This window comes from Geotrypetes seraphini, chromosome 4 (genome assembly GCF_902459505.1).
Source record: "Geotrypetes seraphini chromosome 4, aGeoSer1.1, whole genome shotgun sequence".
Taxonomy (NCBI): Eukaryota; Metazoa; Chordata; class Amphibia; order Gymnophiona; family Dermophiidae; genus Geotrypetes; species Geotrypetes seraphini.
Window position 1 is genome coordinate 14,564,979 of NC_047087.1, and position 18,870 is coordinate 14,583,848.

The 18,870-nt window shown below is 46.6% G+C and overlaps 1 protein-coding gene across 4 annotated transcripts in view; it reads left to right on the forward strand.

Moving 5' to 3' along the window:
* The window catches only part of GSE1 (Gse1 coiled-coil protein), a 750,299-nt gene that overhangs the window by 627,005 nt on the left and 104,424 nt on the right, over positions 1-18,870 (forward strand). For all 4 annotated transcript variants that reach the window (XM_033940699.1, XM_033940700.1, XM_033940701.1 and 1 more), the window contains exon 3: positions 4,886-5,104. In XM_033940699.1, the coding sequence (XP_033796590.1) occupies positions 4,886-5,104 (219 nt within the window). The remainder of the gene's footprint in view (positions 1-4,885; positions 5,105-18,870) is intronic.

An 18,870-nucleotide genomic window follows, 5' to 3' on the forward strand; every position in this document is an offset into this window, starting at 1 on the left:
GACAACATGGTCTCCCTGCCACCCCCCCCCCCCCCTTATTGCAAAACACACAGTGGAGAATATGCCTGGCTGGGTCAGTAAGGGGGTTCCCCTAGACTTGGCTGCATGGCGGGGCCAGGCTCTGTAAGTGACTTCCCTGCGCCTGGCAGCGTGCCTCCAGTCTGCGTAGCGTGGTTGCAATGATAACGTTATTGCATGTGTTCCTTTTCTTGTTTGTACAAGTGATGCCCGCCCTTTGCTTTCTTGGATAAATCTTTAATCCTTTCTCACTTTCCTGGTGTGCCGGAGCAAAGCAGCTTCACCACCTGCTGCAGGCACAGGGGGGGGGGGGGGAGTCCATGCCTTTCAGAGACAGACTTTAAGGAAAGAGATTAACAAGCAGCCGGAGTCTGCCCAGCAGTGGGGGAGTGTTTTTGGATGTAAAGTGGATTTCAGGAACCCATGCTTCCGCGGCTGAGAGTATTTTCTACCGTCCGACCTTTTTTCCTTTATTTTTGTAAATCTGGTTCTCTTCCGGGACTGGATTCTGCTATGGCTGCACAGATGGCCGTGACCCGAGCGGGGTTCGCAATGATCTCTCCTCCAGTATAGGGCTCTCGGAGTTGCTTTGTGTTCAGCCTCCTCTGAACTGCCTCCAGCCTGCAGAGCAAGTGTTCAAGCTGGGACTAATTCTCAAAACACTGGAACATGGATACATTACAGAGCACTGGGTGATGTCCCCTAAGCCAAGGAGGCGAAGGAGCCAAGAAGGTGAAAGAGCTTGACAGAGGCTTCCTTGTGGTACCACTATGTCCCTGGTTCCTCTTGATTTTGTTCAAGTGTAAAATGCTGCCTCCTGGCGGCAACTGAGGATCTAGGAAAGGAGATCTTTAGGTAGAGATTTATAAGTACTGAATTGTGTAAGACTCGTCCACGTTCTGATGCCTGCCTTCACCCACTTGGGGCCTCCTCCGTTGCAGAGTGGCGTAGGGCAGGTTAATACCGAGGCGAGATGTACAAGGTCTGATCTGCAAATTCCATCTGTAAGAGATCTGAGGTTAACATCAACCAGAGATAGCATTTTCCATTGCATTGGGCCCAGGGAATAGAATGACCTCCCAGAATATATTCGCCAACAGCAAAATATACAGAATTTCAAGAGATTACTCAAAAGGCATCTGTTTTGTCAAATGAAATACAGGGCCTGAGATTGAATAAATGAGGAAGAGTAGAGATTGATGATAGTAGGGTGCTGGTCACCGATGTACAGTACTCCCCTGAAATTCATGGGGTGGAGGTCCGTTTCAGGAGCACCCGTGAATTTTGAAAAACCGCAAATGCGGTTTAGGAGCGGATCGGAGGCAGGAGAGGGCTGCTGAAAATCAGATGCGGGTTCGTTCTATCTGGCGCATCAAAGCAGCTCCTGTGGTGTAGCCTGACTTCAGTTCCCGGAAGAGGCAGTCAGAAAATACCATGAAAGACTGAATCCGTGAATTCGCGGGGGTTTACTGTATTTTATTGTCTGGATTGTTTTTCCTGTTTTGTAGGTATGTTTGTCATTGATTTGACTTGTCTGTTATATGTAATTTTGCGTTTTTGTATGTAAGTGTGTAACTCGCCCTGGATAAGGGCGAGGGATAAATAAACAAGGTCACAGGGACAGGGAGAGACAGAGTGGTCTTTCTCCCCGCTGTATGTAATGAAACATTCGCCGCTAGGGTCGGGTCCAGGCAGTTGTGATCAGCAGAAGATGTATCGGTGAGGACAGCATTCTCCGTTGCTCGGTCCGTTCTCCTATTTTACTCCCTAACCTAGTTCCAACGCTGAACGTGTCTTTCTTTTTTTTTTTTTTTTTTAACTCTTGTCAGTTTGGCAAAAATGAATTTTCCACCCAACAGAGTAAAGGTAGCGAGGACAGTGCATTCCTCACCCTTTGCAAGGACTTTGATCCAGAGCTGGCAGAGCCAGGAGCGGTGACAAGTTTTCACAAATGCTCCCTGACCTCTCTCCCTCCCTCTGCATATGGTGCTCAGATCAAATTCAAGAACCTTTATTCACCTGACAGTTGGCACATGCGATGCCAAAGTCACACAAAAGCGATAGAAAGTGCGATAAGACCGAAGGCGTGACAGGACCATTCATGGGGTCTGGTGCCGATTACATTTCAGCCTAGTGTCTCCAGGTAGATTTGTTGTGAAGGTACCATGATAGAATGAACATTGTGCGTAGGCCAATCTGCCAGGGGGCAGTGGCACCATCTCTTATCTGTGTTTAAAAGCAGGGGTGTGTGGTGGAGAAGGGTAAAGCCTTCCCGCTGTCACACAGGTTATTTCAGGTGTCAGGGCAGGACTCGCTAAAGATTTCTGGGTGGGGAGGTTCAGTGTGTGTCAGAGGTTCTTTTGTTAGTGTGTGTGTGGGGGGGGGGAGGGAGGGGGAGACAAACTTCCTGAACCCTTTGCAGTGGTAATGAAGAGGTCCCAGCCCTGGGCTCGTAGCCCTGGGATCCTGTGTTACCTCATCTTGCCAACTTTCCTGCTGCCTTGATCTAGCAAGTTGCAACTTCAAGAGACTTTTAGGTTCATAGACAACGGAAGACAAAGGCGCGCCCAGACAATTGAGCGCAGCGCAGAGGCGCACACCGCTCAAACTTACAGTTTTTAGGGGCTCCGATGGGGGGTTTTGTTGGGGAACCCCCCCATTTTACTTAATAGACATCGCGCCGGCGTTATGGGGGGTTGTAACCCTCCACATTTTACTGTAAACTTAACTTTTTCCCTAAAAACAGGGAAAAAGTGAAGTTTTCAGTAAAATGTGGGGGGGTTACAACCCCCCAAACGCCCCCACAACGCGGCGCGATGTCTATTAAGTAAAGTGGGAGGGTTCCTCCCCCACGCCCCCCCCCCCCCCGTCGGAGCCCTTGTCTGGGCGCGCATTTGACCTGACACCGTCTTTTAGGCTGCATGGAGTTGTCTCTTATGATGATTAATAGGAAGTGTTTTATTATATAAATGTTCCCTCCTATATCCTTCAACTGCTTTCCGTATCTGATTTCTTTGAACCCTGCCTTTTGAACATTTCTTATTTTATTTATTCAATTTCTATACCGTTCTCCCAGGGGAGCTCAGGACGGTTCACATGAATTTATTCAGGTACTCCAGCATTTTCCCCTGTCTGTCCCGGTGGGCTCACAATCTAGCTAATGTACCTGGGGCAATGGGGGGATTAAGTGACTTACCCAGGGTCACAAGGAGCAGTGGAGGATTGAACCCACAACCCCAGGGTGCTGAGGCTGTAGCTTTAACCACTGCACATATCTGTCTCAATAGCAAACTATGGACTTTTCCTCCAGGAACTCATCCAAATCTTTTTTTTAAACACGGCTACACTAACCACTGTGACCACATCTCCTGGCAATGAGTTCCAGAGCTTAACTATTCTGCGAGTGCAAATATGTTTCCTCCTATTTGTTTTAAAGGCATTTCCGTGTAACTTACTTGAGTGTCCTCTAGTCTTTGTAGTTTTTGAAAAAGTGAAAAATCTATTCACTCCTATCCATTCTACTCCACTCAGGATTTTGTAGACTTCGATCAAATCTCCCCTCAGCCGTCTCTTTTCCAAGCTGAAGAGCCCTAATCCTCTTTAGTCTTTCCTCATACAAGAGGAATTTCATCCCCAGCATCGTCTTGGTCACTCTTCTTTTAACCTTGTCTAATTCTGATGTATCTTTTTGAGATACAACAACCAGAATTGAACACATGCATGTATGTGCCCACACGTATGCCAGTCTAGAGCAGACATAAATACAGGTGTCTTAAGTACAGTATCAACTGTGTTGTTAGATTGTGAGCCCAACAGGGGCTAAGTTTTTTTTTTTAACCTGGGGGGAATGAAGGGTTAAGTGACTTGTTCAAGGTCAAAGAAGTCACAGTGGAAATTGAACCCTGTTCCTCGGGTTACACCTTTGAATGTCAGAGGGGACCTGATTGTACACTCTAGAGAGAATCAACGTGTGGCATTTGCTTCTTGACTTCCAGGCGCTCAGTTTTTAAGTCTATACTGCCATGAAGTTTACAATCCCTTTAATTATGAGATCGCAGGAGTCTGGAATGCACGCCCTGCGAAGATCCATATCACCAAGACCTATTCTAAGTTCCGCAAACATCTGAAAACTTGGATGTTCAAAAACCAATATGAGGTTCCAACTGTGATCCAAAATTCCAACTAAAGTCTATCCCAGTGTTTCGCAAACTGCGTGCCCCGGCAGATTCCAGGTGTGCCGCGAGATGCCAGCGAGGAGGAGAGGCACGTCCTGTAGTCAGTCAGCCGGCACCAGAGCCTCTCCTCCTTGCTGGCGTCTCTGCTCCTTCTTCTCACCTCTCCTTCTGCAACCCCCCCCCCCCCCCCAATCGGTAATAGGAGGCTCAGAGCTGTGGCTGGAGGATGTCTGCGCATTTCCGGGCGCCCTCCAGCCGCAAAGCTTAAAAAGTTTGCGACATGCTGGTCTATCCGATACAATGATAAGTCTATCAAAATCCTGCTCTTATGAACAATCCAATGTGTAAACAGCTAGTCATAAAAAAATATTACTTTAAAATCCCTGTTTCCAGAAAGACTATGTTAAAATGTAAAATGATTCTTACCAGATATTGTATAAGTTTCTATGTAATGTGTAAAATATCTGTGAAGATGTGGCAGGATATAATACTACTTATAACCCTGGGTGATGTTTTGGACAGGCTTGTTCCTCTGGGAGCCAATAACCTCTAGCTTTTCTAGAAAACGGCTCTCAGTATCGGCACAGATCCAGGGGCGAACATACCTGCAGGGTAGAGAGGGAATCGATGTAATTTCTCAACCTTGAGAATGATTAATTTCTTAATTTTTTTTTTTTTTTTTTATATTTCAGGCATGAGCCATGAGCCAAAGTCACCTTCCATAGGAATGCTTTCAACAGCCACTCGGACCACTGCCACCGTCAGTCCCCTCACCCCATCCCCTCTCAATGGCTCACTGTTACCCAACGGCAGCCCTGCGTCTAACAGCACTTTGTCCGTCCAGTCAGCACCTTCCTCCAGCTTTGCTGCTGCACTGCGCAAACTCGCAAAACAAGCCGAGGAGCCAAGAGGTAAGAGTCTTCGGGAACGGAGGTGGGGGGTGGGAGAGATGCTTTGGGAATTGGGGGCGGGGGGAGGGAGGGAAGGCACCACTAGGAGAAAGTGGGATTGGTCACTTGGGCAACGGTTTTTATCCTACTATTCAATATGCATGAGACCGATTTGTTTGTGTTGTCTCCATATATGCAAATATTTCATGCATATTCATTATGGGTATCCTGAAACCTGACTGGCTGATCTGAGGACCGTATTGAAAAGCACTGGGTTGGGTTGTGTATATCTACGTTGCTTTGTGTTCCGGTGTCATGGCCCTATCAGACGCTCAGCGTGAGTCTGTGCGTTTGCTTTGCGTTGTGGACAGATGTCCTGGCCATATTGGGTGGGTTACAGTGAGGTCGGCCCAAAGTTTTTGCGCCCTTGTAACCATTGATGAAGGGCGTTAGCACGCAGAAATCTGCGCTGGGCGAGAAGTAAACTCACTCAGTGGCATAGCGAGGGTGCGTGGCGCCCCTCCCCTGACCCTCGTCTCTGCCTCGCATGCCCCCTTCCCGTATCTTTTAAATTTTCATGGCGGGAGCAACGTCACAGACTTGCTGCCCACGTCATGTCGGTTACCCCTCTGATGTCACTTCCTGGGTGCGGGGCCTAGAAGTGACGTCGGAGAGAGGCGACACCGACGCGGGCAGCTACTCCGTAATACTGCTCGCGCAGAGAAAGTTAGAGGTACGAAGAAAGGGAAAGGGCGCACGTGTGGCAAGGGGGGGGGGGAGGAGAGGACGGGTGCCGGTGCCCCTACGCAGACCGTCCGCCCACTTTACTACGCCACTGACTGTACTAGTCTTATTGCGAGGGGCTTAGTAACGCATGTTAATGCGGAATTACCTCTGGTGCAATAAAAGGTGTTATTACATTTTAAAACGGTGGTTTACCTTCGTGCTTCGCGCCGAATCTGTACTTCATCCCTGAAGCAAGACGCTAGCTAGAGTTCTCAGATCCTCGTCCGAATAAGTCGGTGTTCTCAGTCACTTTTCAAGACGAAGCTGATAAGTGGTGGAATCGGTTAAAATTAGGGCAGAGTTTAATTATTGCCGTCTTTCTTAAAGCTTTTTTTTTAACCAAAATATGTATTGGCTAAAAACTGGCTTTCATTTGTATTAAATTCGTAGCTAATGGGAATGCCCCGTTTTAGTTTTTTGGGGGCTAGATTCACGAACCTGCCCGATCGGGACCGATCTGTGCCTGATCCAGGCAGGTCCGATGATTTCTACAAACGACGAAATGCAGATGGGGGCGATCGGAGGAACGCCTCCATCTGCCTGCACGGATCGCTCTAAAGCGATCCAGCGCATGCGCAGGACCTCCGGGCCGGCAGAGATTTTTTTTTTCTTTTTTTTTTTTTTCACTTCTTTTGGAGCCTGTGGTTTTAACCCGCTTAAGCCCGCGGGTTAAAACAACGGGCTAGCACTGCGGGGAAGGGTGGGAGAGTCAGGGCAGGCAGCGGGAGAGTTGGGGTATTCCACACAACCACCACCCTTTCCAGACAGAACGCCACGGGGCAGTTGATTGGGGAACATAGCCGCAAACAATAGGAGATCTAAAGGCATTTACTACTACAGGCATGGTAACTGCCAGTTAAGGCATTCTTGTAAGTATTTTTGTTTAAATTGGGCGTTTGGGGCAGGCAGATTGGGGTTGACAGGGCAGTCGGAAAGGGCTTGAGCGACTGGTCCTCAGCGGTCGCTTGTTTTTCAGCACACGCTTTTAACTATTTATTTAATAAACAGGAAAGTAAAGCAATCTTTGTGAAGAATTTACCTCAGGTTTTCAGTGAGGCCTTAGTCCGTCAGCCCCAAAGGTCAAGTCTTTTCATTTGCACAATGCAGCTCAAGGATTTAAACATTGGCCACCCCAGGACGGAGAAGCAAAATAGCACAGAGGGGAATCCTAGTGCCAAAAGCATTGCTGGACTTTGGCCTGAAAGTCCCTCTGTGGTGTTTGAGCATATATTATTTTTTTTTTTCACTGAATGCGTAATTAATCTCCGAAACTTGTTGCCAGAGGATGCGGTAGCAGCAGTTAGCTGGGTTTACAAGAGGCTTAGATAAATTCCTGAAGTCTGGAGGATTTTTGACCTCCCCCAGCCCTTTCCAGTCCTCCAATATTTTCTTGATGCGGGCAGAGGAACAACCTGGCTTCTGAAAGCCTGCAGTCTGCCCCATTCCAGGAGTCAAAAGGTGTTTCAGTTTCCTTTTGTGATTGGAGCTCAGGACATCATTAGACATTTGGCAGAAATTCCCTCAACGCTGAAACTTTTTCTGAGTGTCATGGTGTATGGTGGATTTTATCTCCTACCACCTTCCGGAACCTTCTCCATGAACTCCTTGCCTGATGGGATGAGGCCTTTCCATCCTGGAACCAGCATGCAGAGTAACCATTTAGCTCCATGTAAAGCTGGAAGAATTCAACCCCTGGATCTCGGCTCTTTTGAGCCACCTGCACACACTTCCTTATAAAGGAAGGCAGAGGAAACCCCCCCACACACACACACTCCACTGAATGAGAATATGATATGATAGAGGTCTATAAAATACTGTGGAGTGGAAAGGGTAGATGTGAATCGCTTGTTTACTCTTTCCAAAAATACTAGGACTAGGGGGCATGCGATGAAGCTACTATGTAGTAGATTTAAAACAAACTGGATAAAATATTTCTTCACACCACATGTAATTAAACTCTGGAATTCGTTCCCGGAGAATGTGGTGAAATCAGTTAGCTTAGCGGGGTTTTAAAAAAGGCTTGGATAATTTCCTAAATCAAACCTTTGTGACATCACTGATGAAGTTGACTCTTAGGCATTGGTGGAATGAGGCGTTATGACATCATAAGCTCAGCTCTGGAATGTTGCTATTCTTTGGGGTTTTGCCAGGTACTTGGGACCTGGATTTCCTACTGTTGGAAGCAGGATGCTGGGCTTGATGGACCTTCAGTCTGTCCCAGTGTGGCAATTTTTGTTTTTATGACACCCCATTTCCCCAATTAATAAAAATGAAGGCATGGAATCCCAAACTGGCGAAGGAGTCAAAGACCTCCTGCTTGTTTGCGCAGTCCAGATGGCAAGCGCCCTATGCATGCACTACCTCTTCCATGAGGGGGTGCAGGAAGGAGAGCCAGTGCTGAAACAGAAGGAAGATTAATGGAAGAGCTTTGGAATCAATAAAGCAGATCAAACCGTGCGCTATAGGAAGTCAGAGTGCTCATACGCAGTCTCGGAAAGCAGAGGCAAAAAGGATATTTCTTCCTGAGCAGACACCTGCTCTCAATTTGACTAATGAGCATATGTGCTGCAGAAGATGGAGGGAGAGAAGCTATGCAGTGAGATACAGCAGCTGTACCTCTTACCCCGGGGAAGGGAGGAGGGACAGCCGCAGTCCTCGCCATCCTTAGAAACATGACGCTTGGTGTGAAGACATTTATCTGCTCCCTAGACCATGATAGCATCCTCCTTTCCACAGACAAGATGGCCTCCATGCTCTGGTGAAGAGACGGCCAGAGATGCCTCTCTCACTGCAGGACTGTGAACCTAAGTCATTTTTCAGTGCATTTCTTTCTTTCTTTTCTTCCTTCCTTCCTTCTTTCTTTTTTTCCTTCCTTCTTTCTTTCTTTCTTTCCTTCCTTCAATCCTTCTTTCTTTCTTTCCTTCCTTCTTTTTTTCCTTCCTCTTTCTTTCTTTCTTTCTTTCCTTCCTTCAATCCTTCTTTCTTTCCTTCCTTCAATCCTTCCTTTTTTCTTTCCTTCCTTCAATCCTTCTTTCTTTCTTTCCTTTCTTCCTTCTTTCTTTCTTTCCTTCCTTCAATCCTTCTTTCTTTTTTCCTTCCTTCTTTCTTTCTTTCCTTCCTTCAATCCTTCTTTCTTTTTTTCCTTCCTTCTTTCTTTCTTTCTTTCTTTCCTTCCTTCAATCCTTCTTTCTTTCCTTCCTTCTTTTTTTCCTTCCTTCTTTCTTTCTTTCCTTCCTTCAATCCTTTCTTTCTTTCCTTTCTTCTATCCTTTCTTTCCTTCCTTCAATCCTTCTTTCTTTCTTTCCTTCCTTCTTTCTTTCCTTCCTTCAATCCTTCCTTTTTTCTTTCTTTCCTTCAATCCTTCCTTCTTTCTTTCTTTGCTTTCTTCTATCCTTTCTTTCCTTCCTTCAATCCTTCTTTCTTTCTTTCCTTTCTTCTATCCTTTCTTTCCTTCCTTCAATCCTTTCTTCTTTCTTTCCTTCCTTCCTTCTTTCTTTCCTTCCTTCCTTCAATCCTTTCTTTCTTTCCTTCCTTCCTTCAATCCTTTCTTTCTTTCCTTCCTTCCTTCAATCCTTCTTTCTTTCTTTCTTTCCTTCAATCCTTCCTTCTTTCTTTCCTTCCTTCAATCCTTCCTTCTTTCTTTCTTTCCTTTCTTCTATCCTTTCTTTCCTTCCTTCAATCCTTTCTTCTTTCTTTCCTTCCTTCAATCCTTTCTTCTTTCCTTCCTTCCTTCAATCCTTTCTTCTTTCTTTCCTTCCTTCAATCCTTTCTTCTTTCTTTCCTTCTTTCTTTCTTTCCTTCAATCCTTCCTTCTTTCTTTTTTTCTTTCCTTCTTTCTTTCTTTCCTTCAATCCTTCCTTCTTTCTTTCTTTCTTTCTTTCCTTCTTTCTTTCTTTCTTTCCTTCCTTCAATCCTTTCTTCTTTCTTTCCTTCTTTCTTTCTTTCCTTCAATCCTTCCTTCTTTCTTTCCTTCTTTCTTTCTTTCTTTCCTTCAATCCTTCCTTCTTTCTTTCTTTCTCTATCCCATAGCTCAGAACGGTACAAGTTTAGAAGAATGGAGAAAAAGGGGCATTTAAGGGAGGGGGGAAGGGGGTTGATTGCCTACCTGTTTATATCATCAGGCTGGCTTGAGCTTCTCCTTCCGTCCTTAAACCACACAGCACACAAGATCAGGGATCCTGCTCTCCCATTGTTGACACGTGCCTCTGCTATAAGAGCTGCTGGATCGGACCTTCTAGTCCAGTATCCTGTTTCCAGCAGTGGCCAGTCTAGGTCACGAGTGCATGGCAGAGCAGGGGCGTGGCCACACTTGACCCTCCCACTTTGGGCTCGGGCCCCCTCCAGCACCCCCTTTTACCTTTACTGGCAGGGCAGGGATGCCGAGCCTCGCTGGCCAAATAACTACCGTGCCGCCAGTCCCTGCTCGGACTATACTGGGACTTCTCACACTTGCTCAAAGCACTCAGGAGAAGTCCCAGCGCTCAGAGCAGAAAGGATTCAGTGGGGGAGCAGCAGGCACCAATAGGAATTTGGCTTTTAGGGTTTGGCATCTCTGGCAGCAAAGGTACCCCTGGGTGTGGGGGAGAGAAATATGTTGCCCACTTAGTTCACCTCTGCTAAGCCCCCACCCCAACCCAGGGCTGGCTAGTCCCAAAGGTAGCAAGTTTCAATGTTACTTAATCCCAGGGATAAGCGGTGCCTTTCCTCGGCAATGACGTATGGACTTTTCTCACAGGAATTTGTTCAAATCTTTTTTAAACCCGGCTACATTAAGTGTTTTTTCCACTCGATCCGGCTTAACTATACAATGAATTTCTTCTATTTGTTTTAAATGTGCTACGTAGTAACTTCACGGAGGATTCCCTGATATTTGCACTTTTTGAAAAAGGAATCGGTGTGTGCTTACCCATTCTACCCCATTCGGGATTTTGTAAACCTCTCTCATATCCTCCCTCCCCCCCCCCCCCAGTTGTCTATTCTGAAAGCCAAAGAGCCCCTTGTTTGCTGCAGGTACTCAAGGGTAGGCCGTGTAACAGTAGTTAGGAAATTTGGTAACACATTTTGTATAAATTATCAAGGCAATGTTGAAGCAACAATTTAATAATTGTAAATCATATAGATTTATATTTGCATGATCAAGTGATTTTGCATTGCAAACTTGATTTGAGGCTCTGTAATATAGTTTGTTTTGGGCGTTTTATGAGTGAGGAATCTCCAGTGGGGAAGGAGTGAAGATCAAAGAGGAAGGAAAGGATATTCGGAGATATGGAGAAGGGAGAGGAGGGTGTTCCTTTCCTGGTACATGTCCACTCTGGTCCTTGCCCCCAATCCCTCCCCTCTCTCACCCTTTATACTAAAAATATATACCCCCAGATTCTCCCCAGCCCTGTTTTCATACATAACTTGATTTCACTCTGCCTCCTTTGCACAATACCCCTCCATGCTTTCACTTAACCCCTCTCCCGTTTAATTACCCCTCTAAAAACCTTCCATATCCTAGTTCTATCTCCAGAAACCACCAGCCCAAACTCCCTTTCCCTGATTCCCAGTCCTTCCTTAACACCTCTCACTCTGTATCTCCATCCACCATCTCCTTTTTCACAGCCTTCTAACCCTCCCTCCCCCCAAAAAAAAAACCCCCCAACAACCCAGTTTCTGTTTCACATATTCCCTGCCAAGGGTTCTCTTTCCTGCAGCATCTCCTTTCCCATTCCTACACTTGTTGGGCAGCAGGAACAAGAGAAGGATTAGACTGAGCAATCGTAGATTTTGAGCTGCCACTTCTTTCTCTGTTGACTGGGCCCAACTGAACCATTTTGAACCATATGGGACACTACAGTGGTGCAATTAACAGTTCAGTTAGGATCAGACAGAAGAGAGGGTCGAGACAGCTGCTTTTCTCCTTATCATCCAGTCAATAGGAGACGGAGGGAGATGCAACTGCTGCTGCCACAACCACTGGAAACATCTGCCTTCCCAAGCTAACAGGGCCCATACGTCTCCCACAGCTCTTTATCGTTATCAAAATTTTTATACTGCCTGGCTATACATTAAATTAATTAAAACAGAAAGTAAGCTATACATACAACTTATTGATTAAAGTAATGTAAAACACACACACTCTCTCTCTCTCTCTCGCACTCTCACACACACACACACTGTCTCTCTTGCACTCTCTCACACACACACTCTGTCTCTCTCTTGCACTCTCTCTCTCTCTCACACACACACACACACTCTCTCTCTTGCACTCTCTCACACACTCTCTCTGTCTCTCTCTTGCACTCTCTCACACACACACACACTCTCTCTCTCTTGCACTCTCTCTCACACACTCTCTCTCTCTTTCTCGCACTCTCACACACACACTCTCTCTCTCTCGCACTCTCACACACACACTCTCTCTCGCACTCTTGCACACTCTCTCTCTCTCTCTTCCACTCTCTCTTTTTCTCTTCCCTGAAACATCAGGTAGCCAAACACTTAGGGCTGCTTTTACTAAGCTGCGATAGCGTTTTTAGCGCACGCAGGATTTTAGCACGCGCTAAACCCACGCTACGTGGCAATTCAGTGCGTGCTAAGCGCGTGCTGAAACCGCTGTCACAGCTTAGTAAAAGGAGCCCTTAATGAAAAAATATGTTTTTAATCTTAAAAATTTTGGCAAAGATTCTATTTCGTGAGCGTCAACTAACCAGAAAAAATGAGCCTTTCAGAGTACGTAAACCAGCATTCTTGTGTTAATCCTGGGTTAACCAATCTGTGCTCGTAAAGCTCTTGTTGGAGTGTAAGGAACAGCCATCGTCTGTTCTGCGGAAAGGAGTCGGCTTTTGCAGTCATTCCTGTCGGAAACTGGCCACTGTCTTGGGATTTATAAAGCAAAAAAATTCGATCACATAACACCTCTTCTTAAGGATGCCCATTGGCTCCCGGTGGCTCATCGAATAATATATAAACTTAGTTTGCTCACCTTTAAATCACTTCTTTTTAAAACTCCAGCTTTCATTTACAAATTGCTAATCCCCTACACAGCTAATAGAACTTTAAGATCTTCCGAACAGCATCTATTAACGATTCCATCGCTAAAAATAATAAACACGCGTCGACAATTTATTTTTTCAGTCACTGCACCCCAGACTTGGAATTCTCTACCGAGCCATCTAAGGGAAGAAATTAATTTAGATAAATTTAAAAGTAAACTAAAAACTTTCCTTTTTAATGACGCCTTCATAATCTAACTAGCTTTTAATTGACCTTTTAATAATCATGAGAATCTCTTAATAGTTATTCTTTCAAGTCTCACTTTCAAATTTTATCTTATTAAATTATTATCATTACCCTCTCCTTATGTGCCTCCCCTATATGTTTATTTAACCTTTATTTAAATTGTAACTTCTAACCTATATTTTCCTTTTGTTTCCAGTTTTGTTATATTTGTCATTAACCCTGTTAGTATTATCTACTATGATTTTATTTTTATATTGTAATTTTTATCATTATGTATATCGCTTCGAATTTAGATGAAGCGATTAATCAAATCTGTATTAAACTTGAAACTTGATTTGAAAGTGCTCTGTAACAAGCGTGGCAAGCAGAGAACCATCGTGCACCAAATCCAGGGACTCTGGAGCGTTTGCAGGGCCGTGAAGGAGGACCCCATCACGAGTCTTGCTCTGTCCAGAGGTTGCGAGGACCGTGTAGATATCGGCAGCAGGCTGCGCTGGGAGTAGGGGTGGGGATGGGGAGAGGAATGGGACCGACAGCCCTCCCAGGATCTGGTCCCATCCCTTCTTAGCCCACCTCTATACAGCACCGATAGTCACCCTTTTTAATTAGAAAAATATTAAGGAAAGGCAAGGTGGGGTGGATAGTGGGAGAGTGTGGTGCAGTGGTTAAAGCTACAGCCTCAGCACCCTGGGGTTGTGGGTTCAAACCCCCGCTGCTCCTTGTGACCCTGGGCAAGTCACTTAATCCCCCCACTGCCCCAGGTACATTAGATAGATCAGGGGTGTCCAACCTTTTGGCTTCCCTGGGCCGCATTGGCCGAAAAGATTTGGAAGAGTTCCTGGAGGAAAAGTCCATAGTTTGCTACTGAAACAAATATGCGCAGTGGTTAAAGCTACAGCCTCAGCACCCTGGGGTTGTGGGTTCAATCCTCCACTGCTCCTTGTGACCCTGGGCAAGTCACTTAATCCCCCATTGCCCCAGGTACATTAGATAGATCAGGGGTGTCCAACCTTTTGGCTTCCCTGGGCCGCATTGGCCGAAAAGATTTGGAAGAGTTCCTGGAGGAAAAGTCCATAGTTTGCTACTGAAACAAATATGCGCAGTGGTTAAAGCTACAGCCTCAGCACCCTGGGGTTGTGGGTTCAATCCTCCACTGCTCCTTGTGACTCTGGGCAAGTCACTTAATCCCCCATTGCCCCAGGTACATTAGATAGATCAGGGGTGTCCAACCTTTTGGCTTCCCTGGGCCGCATTGGCCGAAAAGATTTGGAAGAGTTCCTGGAGGAAAAGTCCATAGTTTGCTATTGAGACAAATATGCACAGTGGTTAAAGCTACAGCCTCAGCACCCTGGGGTTGTGGGTTCAATCCTCCACTGCTCCTTGTGACCCTGGGCAAGTCACTTAATCCCCCCATTGCCCCAGGTACATTAGATAGATTGTGAGCCCACCAGGACAGACAGGGGAAAATGCTGGAGTACCTGAATAAATTCATGTGAACCGTCCTGAGCTCCCCTGGGAGAACAGTAGAGAAAACTAAATGAATAAATAAATATGATGTGAAGCCCTGAAAACATTGCACTTCAATAGCACAAGTATAGGACAATCAAGCCTTTGTGACATCACTGATGAGGTTGGCTCTGCTGCATTATGACATCACAATGTGAGGGGCTGCTGAAAAGTTCTAAGCCCAACCAAGAGAATGGGGAGAGTGTGGCGCAGTGGTCAAAGCTACAGCCTCCACACCTTGCGGTTGTGGGTTCAAGCCCACGCTGCTCCTTGTGACCCTGGGCAAGTCACTTAATCCCCCCCGTTGCCCCAGGTACATAGAAAGAGAGTGAGCCCACCAGGACAAATGCTGGAGTACCTGAATAAATTCACGCGAGCCGTTCTGAGCTTCCTTGGGGAGAATGTGGCGCACATCCAACCTGTTACTACACGGTGCTTTCAACCAGTCTCTTTGACAGGCCGGGGCATTTGATCTGCACAATGCTCATGAAAGCTTCTCCAAAGAAATGTTCAGCTGCCAGACCGACTAATTTTCTACTTAAATAAACAAGCTGAAGAGCTTGGACGTCCTCCCTTCCCCGACCTCTCCAGGGGTCCGATCGGCCGCTGCCACTCTCTCACATGGAACTTGCTGCCAGCTGTGCCCCAGGGCAGTGTTACCAATGCTTCTGATTAATTAGCAGTGCCGTTAGTGATGATCTGGCATACTTTAGGTAATGGCGCCCTGCCCAGACTAATTATGGCCTTTCTAACGCCTTTATTACGGTCTTTATTACTTTTTAAGCTGGGGCCACTTTGGGTTCAAGCGAGCTGAAGGAGACCCGCCAGATATCTTCTTGTGCAGGGCCACAACACTTCGGGGACCGCTGTAGGTCGGCGATATCCATCCGCCCCAGCCCACCTTCAAACTCGCAGGGACACCATTTTTTTTTCGGTCACATCACCACGAACATGGAACTCCGTTATATATTAGGGAAGAAAAATCACTTGATAAGTTTAAGAACATAAGAAATGCCGCTGCTGGGTCAGACCGGTGGTCCATCGTGTCCAGCAGTCCACTCACGCGGTGGCCCCTAGGTCAAAGACCAGTGCTCTAAATGAGTCCAGCCTCACCTGCGTATATTCCAGTTTAACAGGAACTTGTCAAACTTTGTCTTGAATCCCTGGAGGGTATTTTCCGCAACAACAGACTCCGGAAGAGCGTTCCAGTTTTCTACCACTCTCTGGGTGAAGAAGAACTTCCTTACATTTGTACGGAATCTATCCCCTTTTAACTTTAGAGAGTTCCCTCTCGTTCTCCCTACCTTGGAGAGGATGAACAATCTGTCTTTATCTGCTAAGTCTATTCCCTTCATTATCTTGAATGTTTCGATCATGTCCCCTCTCAATCTCCTCTGTTTGAGGGAGAAGAGGCTCAGTTTCTCTAATCTCTTTTGAATCTTAATTTCAGCATTCCAGATTTTTTGTACTCCGCTTTCATTAAAGATCCACTAATCTTATAAAAGAAAATTCAATGGGTAACAATTCCTTTATTGTATTGATTCCCCAATTTTATATTTGTAAATCGCTTTGAAACATGAAATTGCGATTGAATCACATTTTTAAATGAACTTGAAACTTCAGTGGGGGAGGTATCCTGAAGCTTGTCAGCGTTTCCAAATGCATTCTCTTTTGTCCAGCTCTTCCCCCTCCCATCCACCCCCCCATCCACTTTACCCTTTCTGTCCTGAGCTTGGGTTGAGAGGCAGAGTAGCAGAAAGACGATGGGGGCAGCCCTCGGCCCTAAGGCATCCGTCCCTGGGGAGGTGTGTCCCAGGTTGTGTTATGGCAGAGTTTGGGAGGGAGGGGGGGGGGGCTGAGCAGAGCTCCTGGGATTCATGTACATTTGGGAAGCCTGGCGATTGTTAGTTGTTTGTATAGAAACCGTCTAGAAGCCACTGACCTTTTATTGATCCTTTGGATTTAGCTCGCGCCTTTACTCTCTGCACCCCCTGGAGGCCAGATGTTGTGGAAAGCCAGCGTGGGTTAATCTGTGAGATTTGCGAGTGCCAAGACGATTTTCTGGTGTAGATTTGTATCTGTGGATAGGTGCAGAAACAAAGTGGTGACAACTGGTGTGTTTCTCATAGAAGGCAATGGTGAAAGTTTTCTTATGTTGATCATCGAGATTTAAACCTATTCGACTTGCGCCCCCTCCTGCTGAAAATGTAGTTACACACCTGTCGTTTGGCCCTCTGTATTGGGACAGAGGCCTCCGGTCAGAGCAAGAAGCGATATGAAAACCCTGGAAAATGTTGCTGTCTTCTCCTCACCCCGCCCATCCTGTTGCCTTCTGACCTTGGCTTCGTGATTAGAGAGTGGATCAGAGGGGCAGCCGCACAGAGTGTAGAACCTCTTGGGGGCAAAAAAAAAAAAAAAAGGTTCGCATTCAAGCGTTGTAGGGCAGTGGACGAATAATTTAAGAAGTTTGCTTCCCCCCTCCCCCAACCATCTAGGTTAGGGGGGTAAGAGTTAAAAGTGGGAAAGGCACAGGTAATGGAAGGGGGAGAGCAGTGACCAAGGGTGGGGAGCCTGCCCCAGCTGTGCCTGTCGCCTTCTGCTAGCCTTTCCCCTCCTTCCCTTTGCCTATCACTCCCTTCACTTCACACCTCGCTACCTCCTGCCTCAGCCCTACACTCTCCCTCCCTGCCCAGCTCTGACCTCTTCTCACCCATTGAGCCCAACCCCTGCTCCCCCCTTCCCATCAGTCATTCAGCCTCTCTGACCTGCTGCACTTCTCCTGCCTTCTCTTTTTTCATCCTGCGTGCTGCAGTTTTGAGACAAGGGATGTACCCTAGGACCTCTTCCTTTACCTGATAGTGAAGAGCTGCCTGGTAGTCCCGTTCTGGGCCACCAGATTGCCTCCAGATAATTTTATTCAGGTATTAAAACATCGGATGTGCGTGGAAGGGGGTGTGATTTATTCTTATGTGCATCTTTAGCAGTGTAAAACCTTCATATTATCTCCACTTTAATCCCTCTCCACCTGAATTGTGTGCCCTTCACTTCCCCATCCTTCTGTCTCAAGAGAGCGTTTAGAAATTATGCTCAGGTCATTTGCTTATTGCCTGAGAGAAATTCTGGGGAGAAAGGGCCTGAAGGAATGCACCCAGGCCTTCTCCCACTAAGGCCCTCGATGCCGACAAGCTTCAATGAACATGTATTTTCCCTAAGGCTGCAAAATGTGTCCATTCCTTAATAGCTCACTCAGAGCTCCTTACGTCAGGAATGATAGTAGCATCCATCCCCACCGTGCTCCCACATCATCCCAGCACTGACACCTTCATAAGATGTTCAGAGCTTCTGCCCTCCCCCCCTCCCACATCTGTAATTGATTTGTCCCTGCGTCAGATCTGGTCTCGTTGGACCTTCCATGTTTACTTCAGGGATTCTATAGCCTCTATGACAGATACAGAGGTGATGGTTTTAAATTTGAACTGGTCACATTTTCACCACTGCTGCCGACTGAATTATACTCTATTATTCAGTGCCAGCACCTGAAGACAGGTGCGATATTCTGCCCAGTGGGCTGAATATCAGATTAGGGAAGAGCTTATCCCCTCTTCTCAACCCCACTCCCATCCCCAAAAGCAAATCACTCCTGAATACCCCTAAGAGTAGCTCTTCCTGGAAAAGATGCCCCCCTCACCTCTTCTAAACCCCCTCCAGACTTATCTTAAAGTCCCTGGTGGTTTTGGAGAGGCGGGGGTTAGGACAAGCAGGAATGAATACCAGTTACTACTGTCCATGCCAGCTCCAGCCGTAAAATGGTGGTCACAACCTCTAGCGATAATCTTGTGGTGCTAGAGAAAATGGGCACCATTTCACGGCTTGAGCTAGTATGGACAGGAGCGATTGGCGTTTGCTTCTGCATGGCCTACCAGGGACTTCCAGGTAGGTCTGGGGGCTCTACAGGTGGGTGAGCATAGGGGATCTTCACAAGGAGAAACTGCTTGGTGGGGGGGGAGGGGTCCAGGAGAGATCTACACCTGTGTGGATGTTAACATCCTATGAAGGCCAGGGGGTGACTTTCTTTGGCACTATGTAAATTTGAGAGACTGAAATCATTCTCCACATATCCTGGCTTAGGAGTGAGGTTCATACTGACATGTGGAGACACTGTTCCCGCTCCCCTCCATCCCTGAAAGAGAACCTAAAATACGCAAGCAGATAAAACCACTTGGGACCAACTGTCCTCCCTTCTCTGGTTCTCCACTACTTTGTTACTGTAT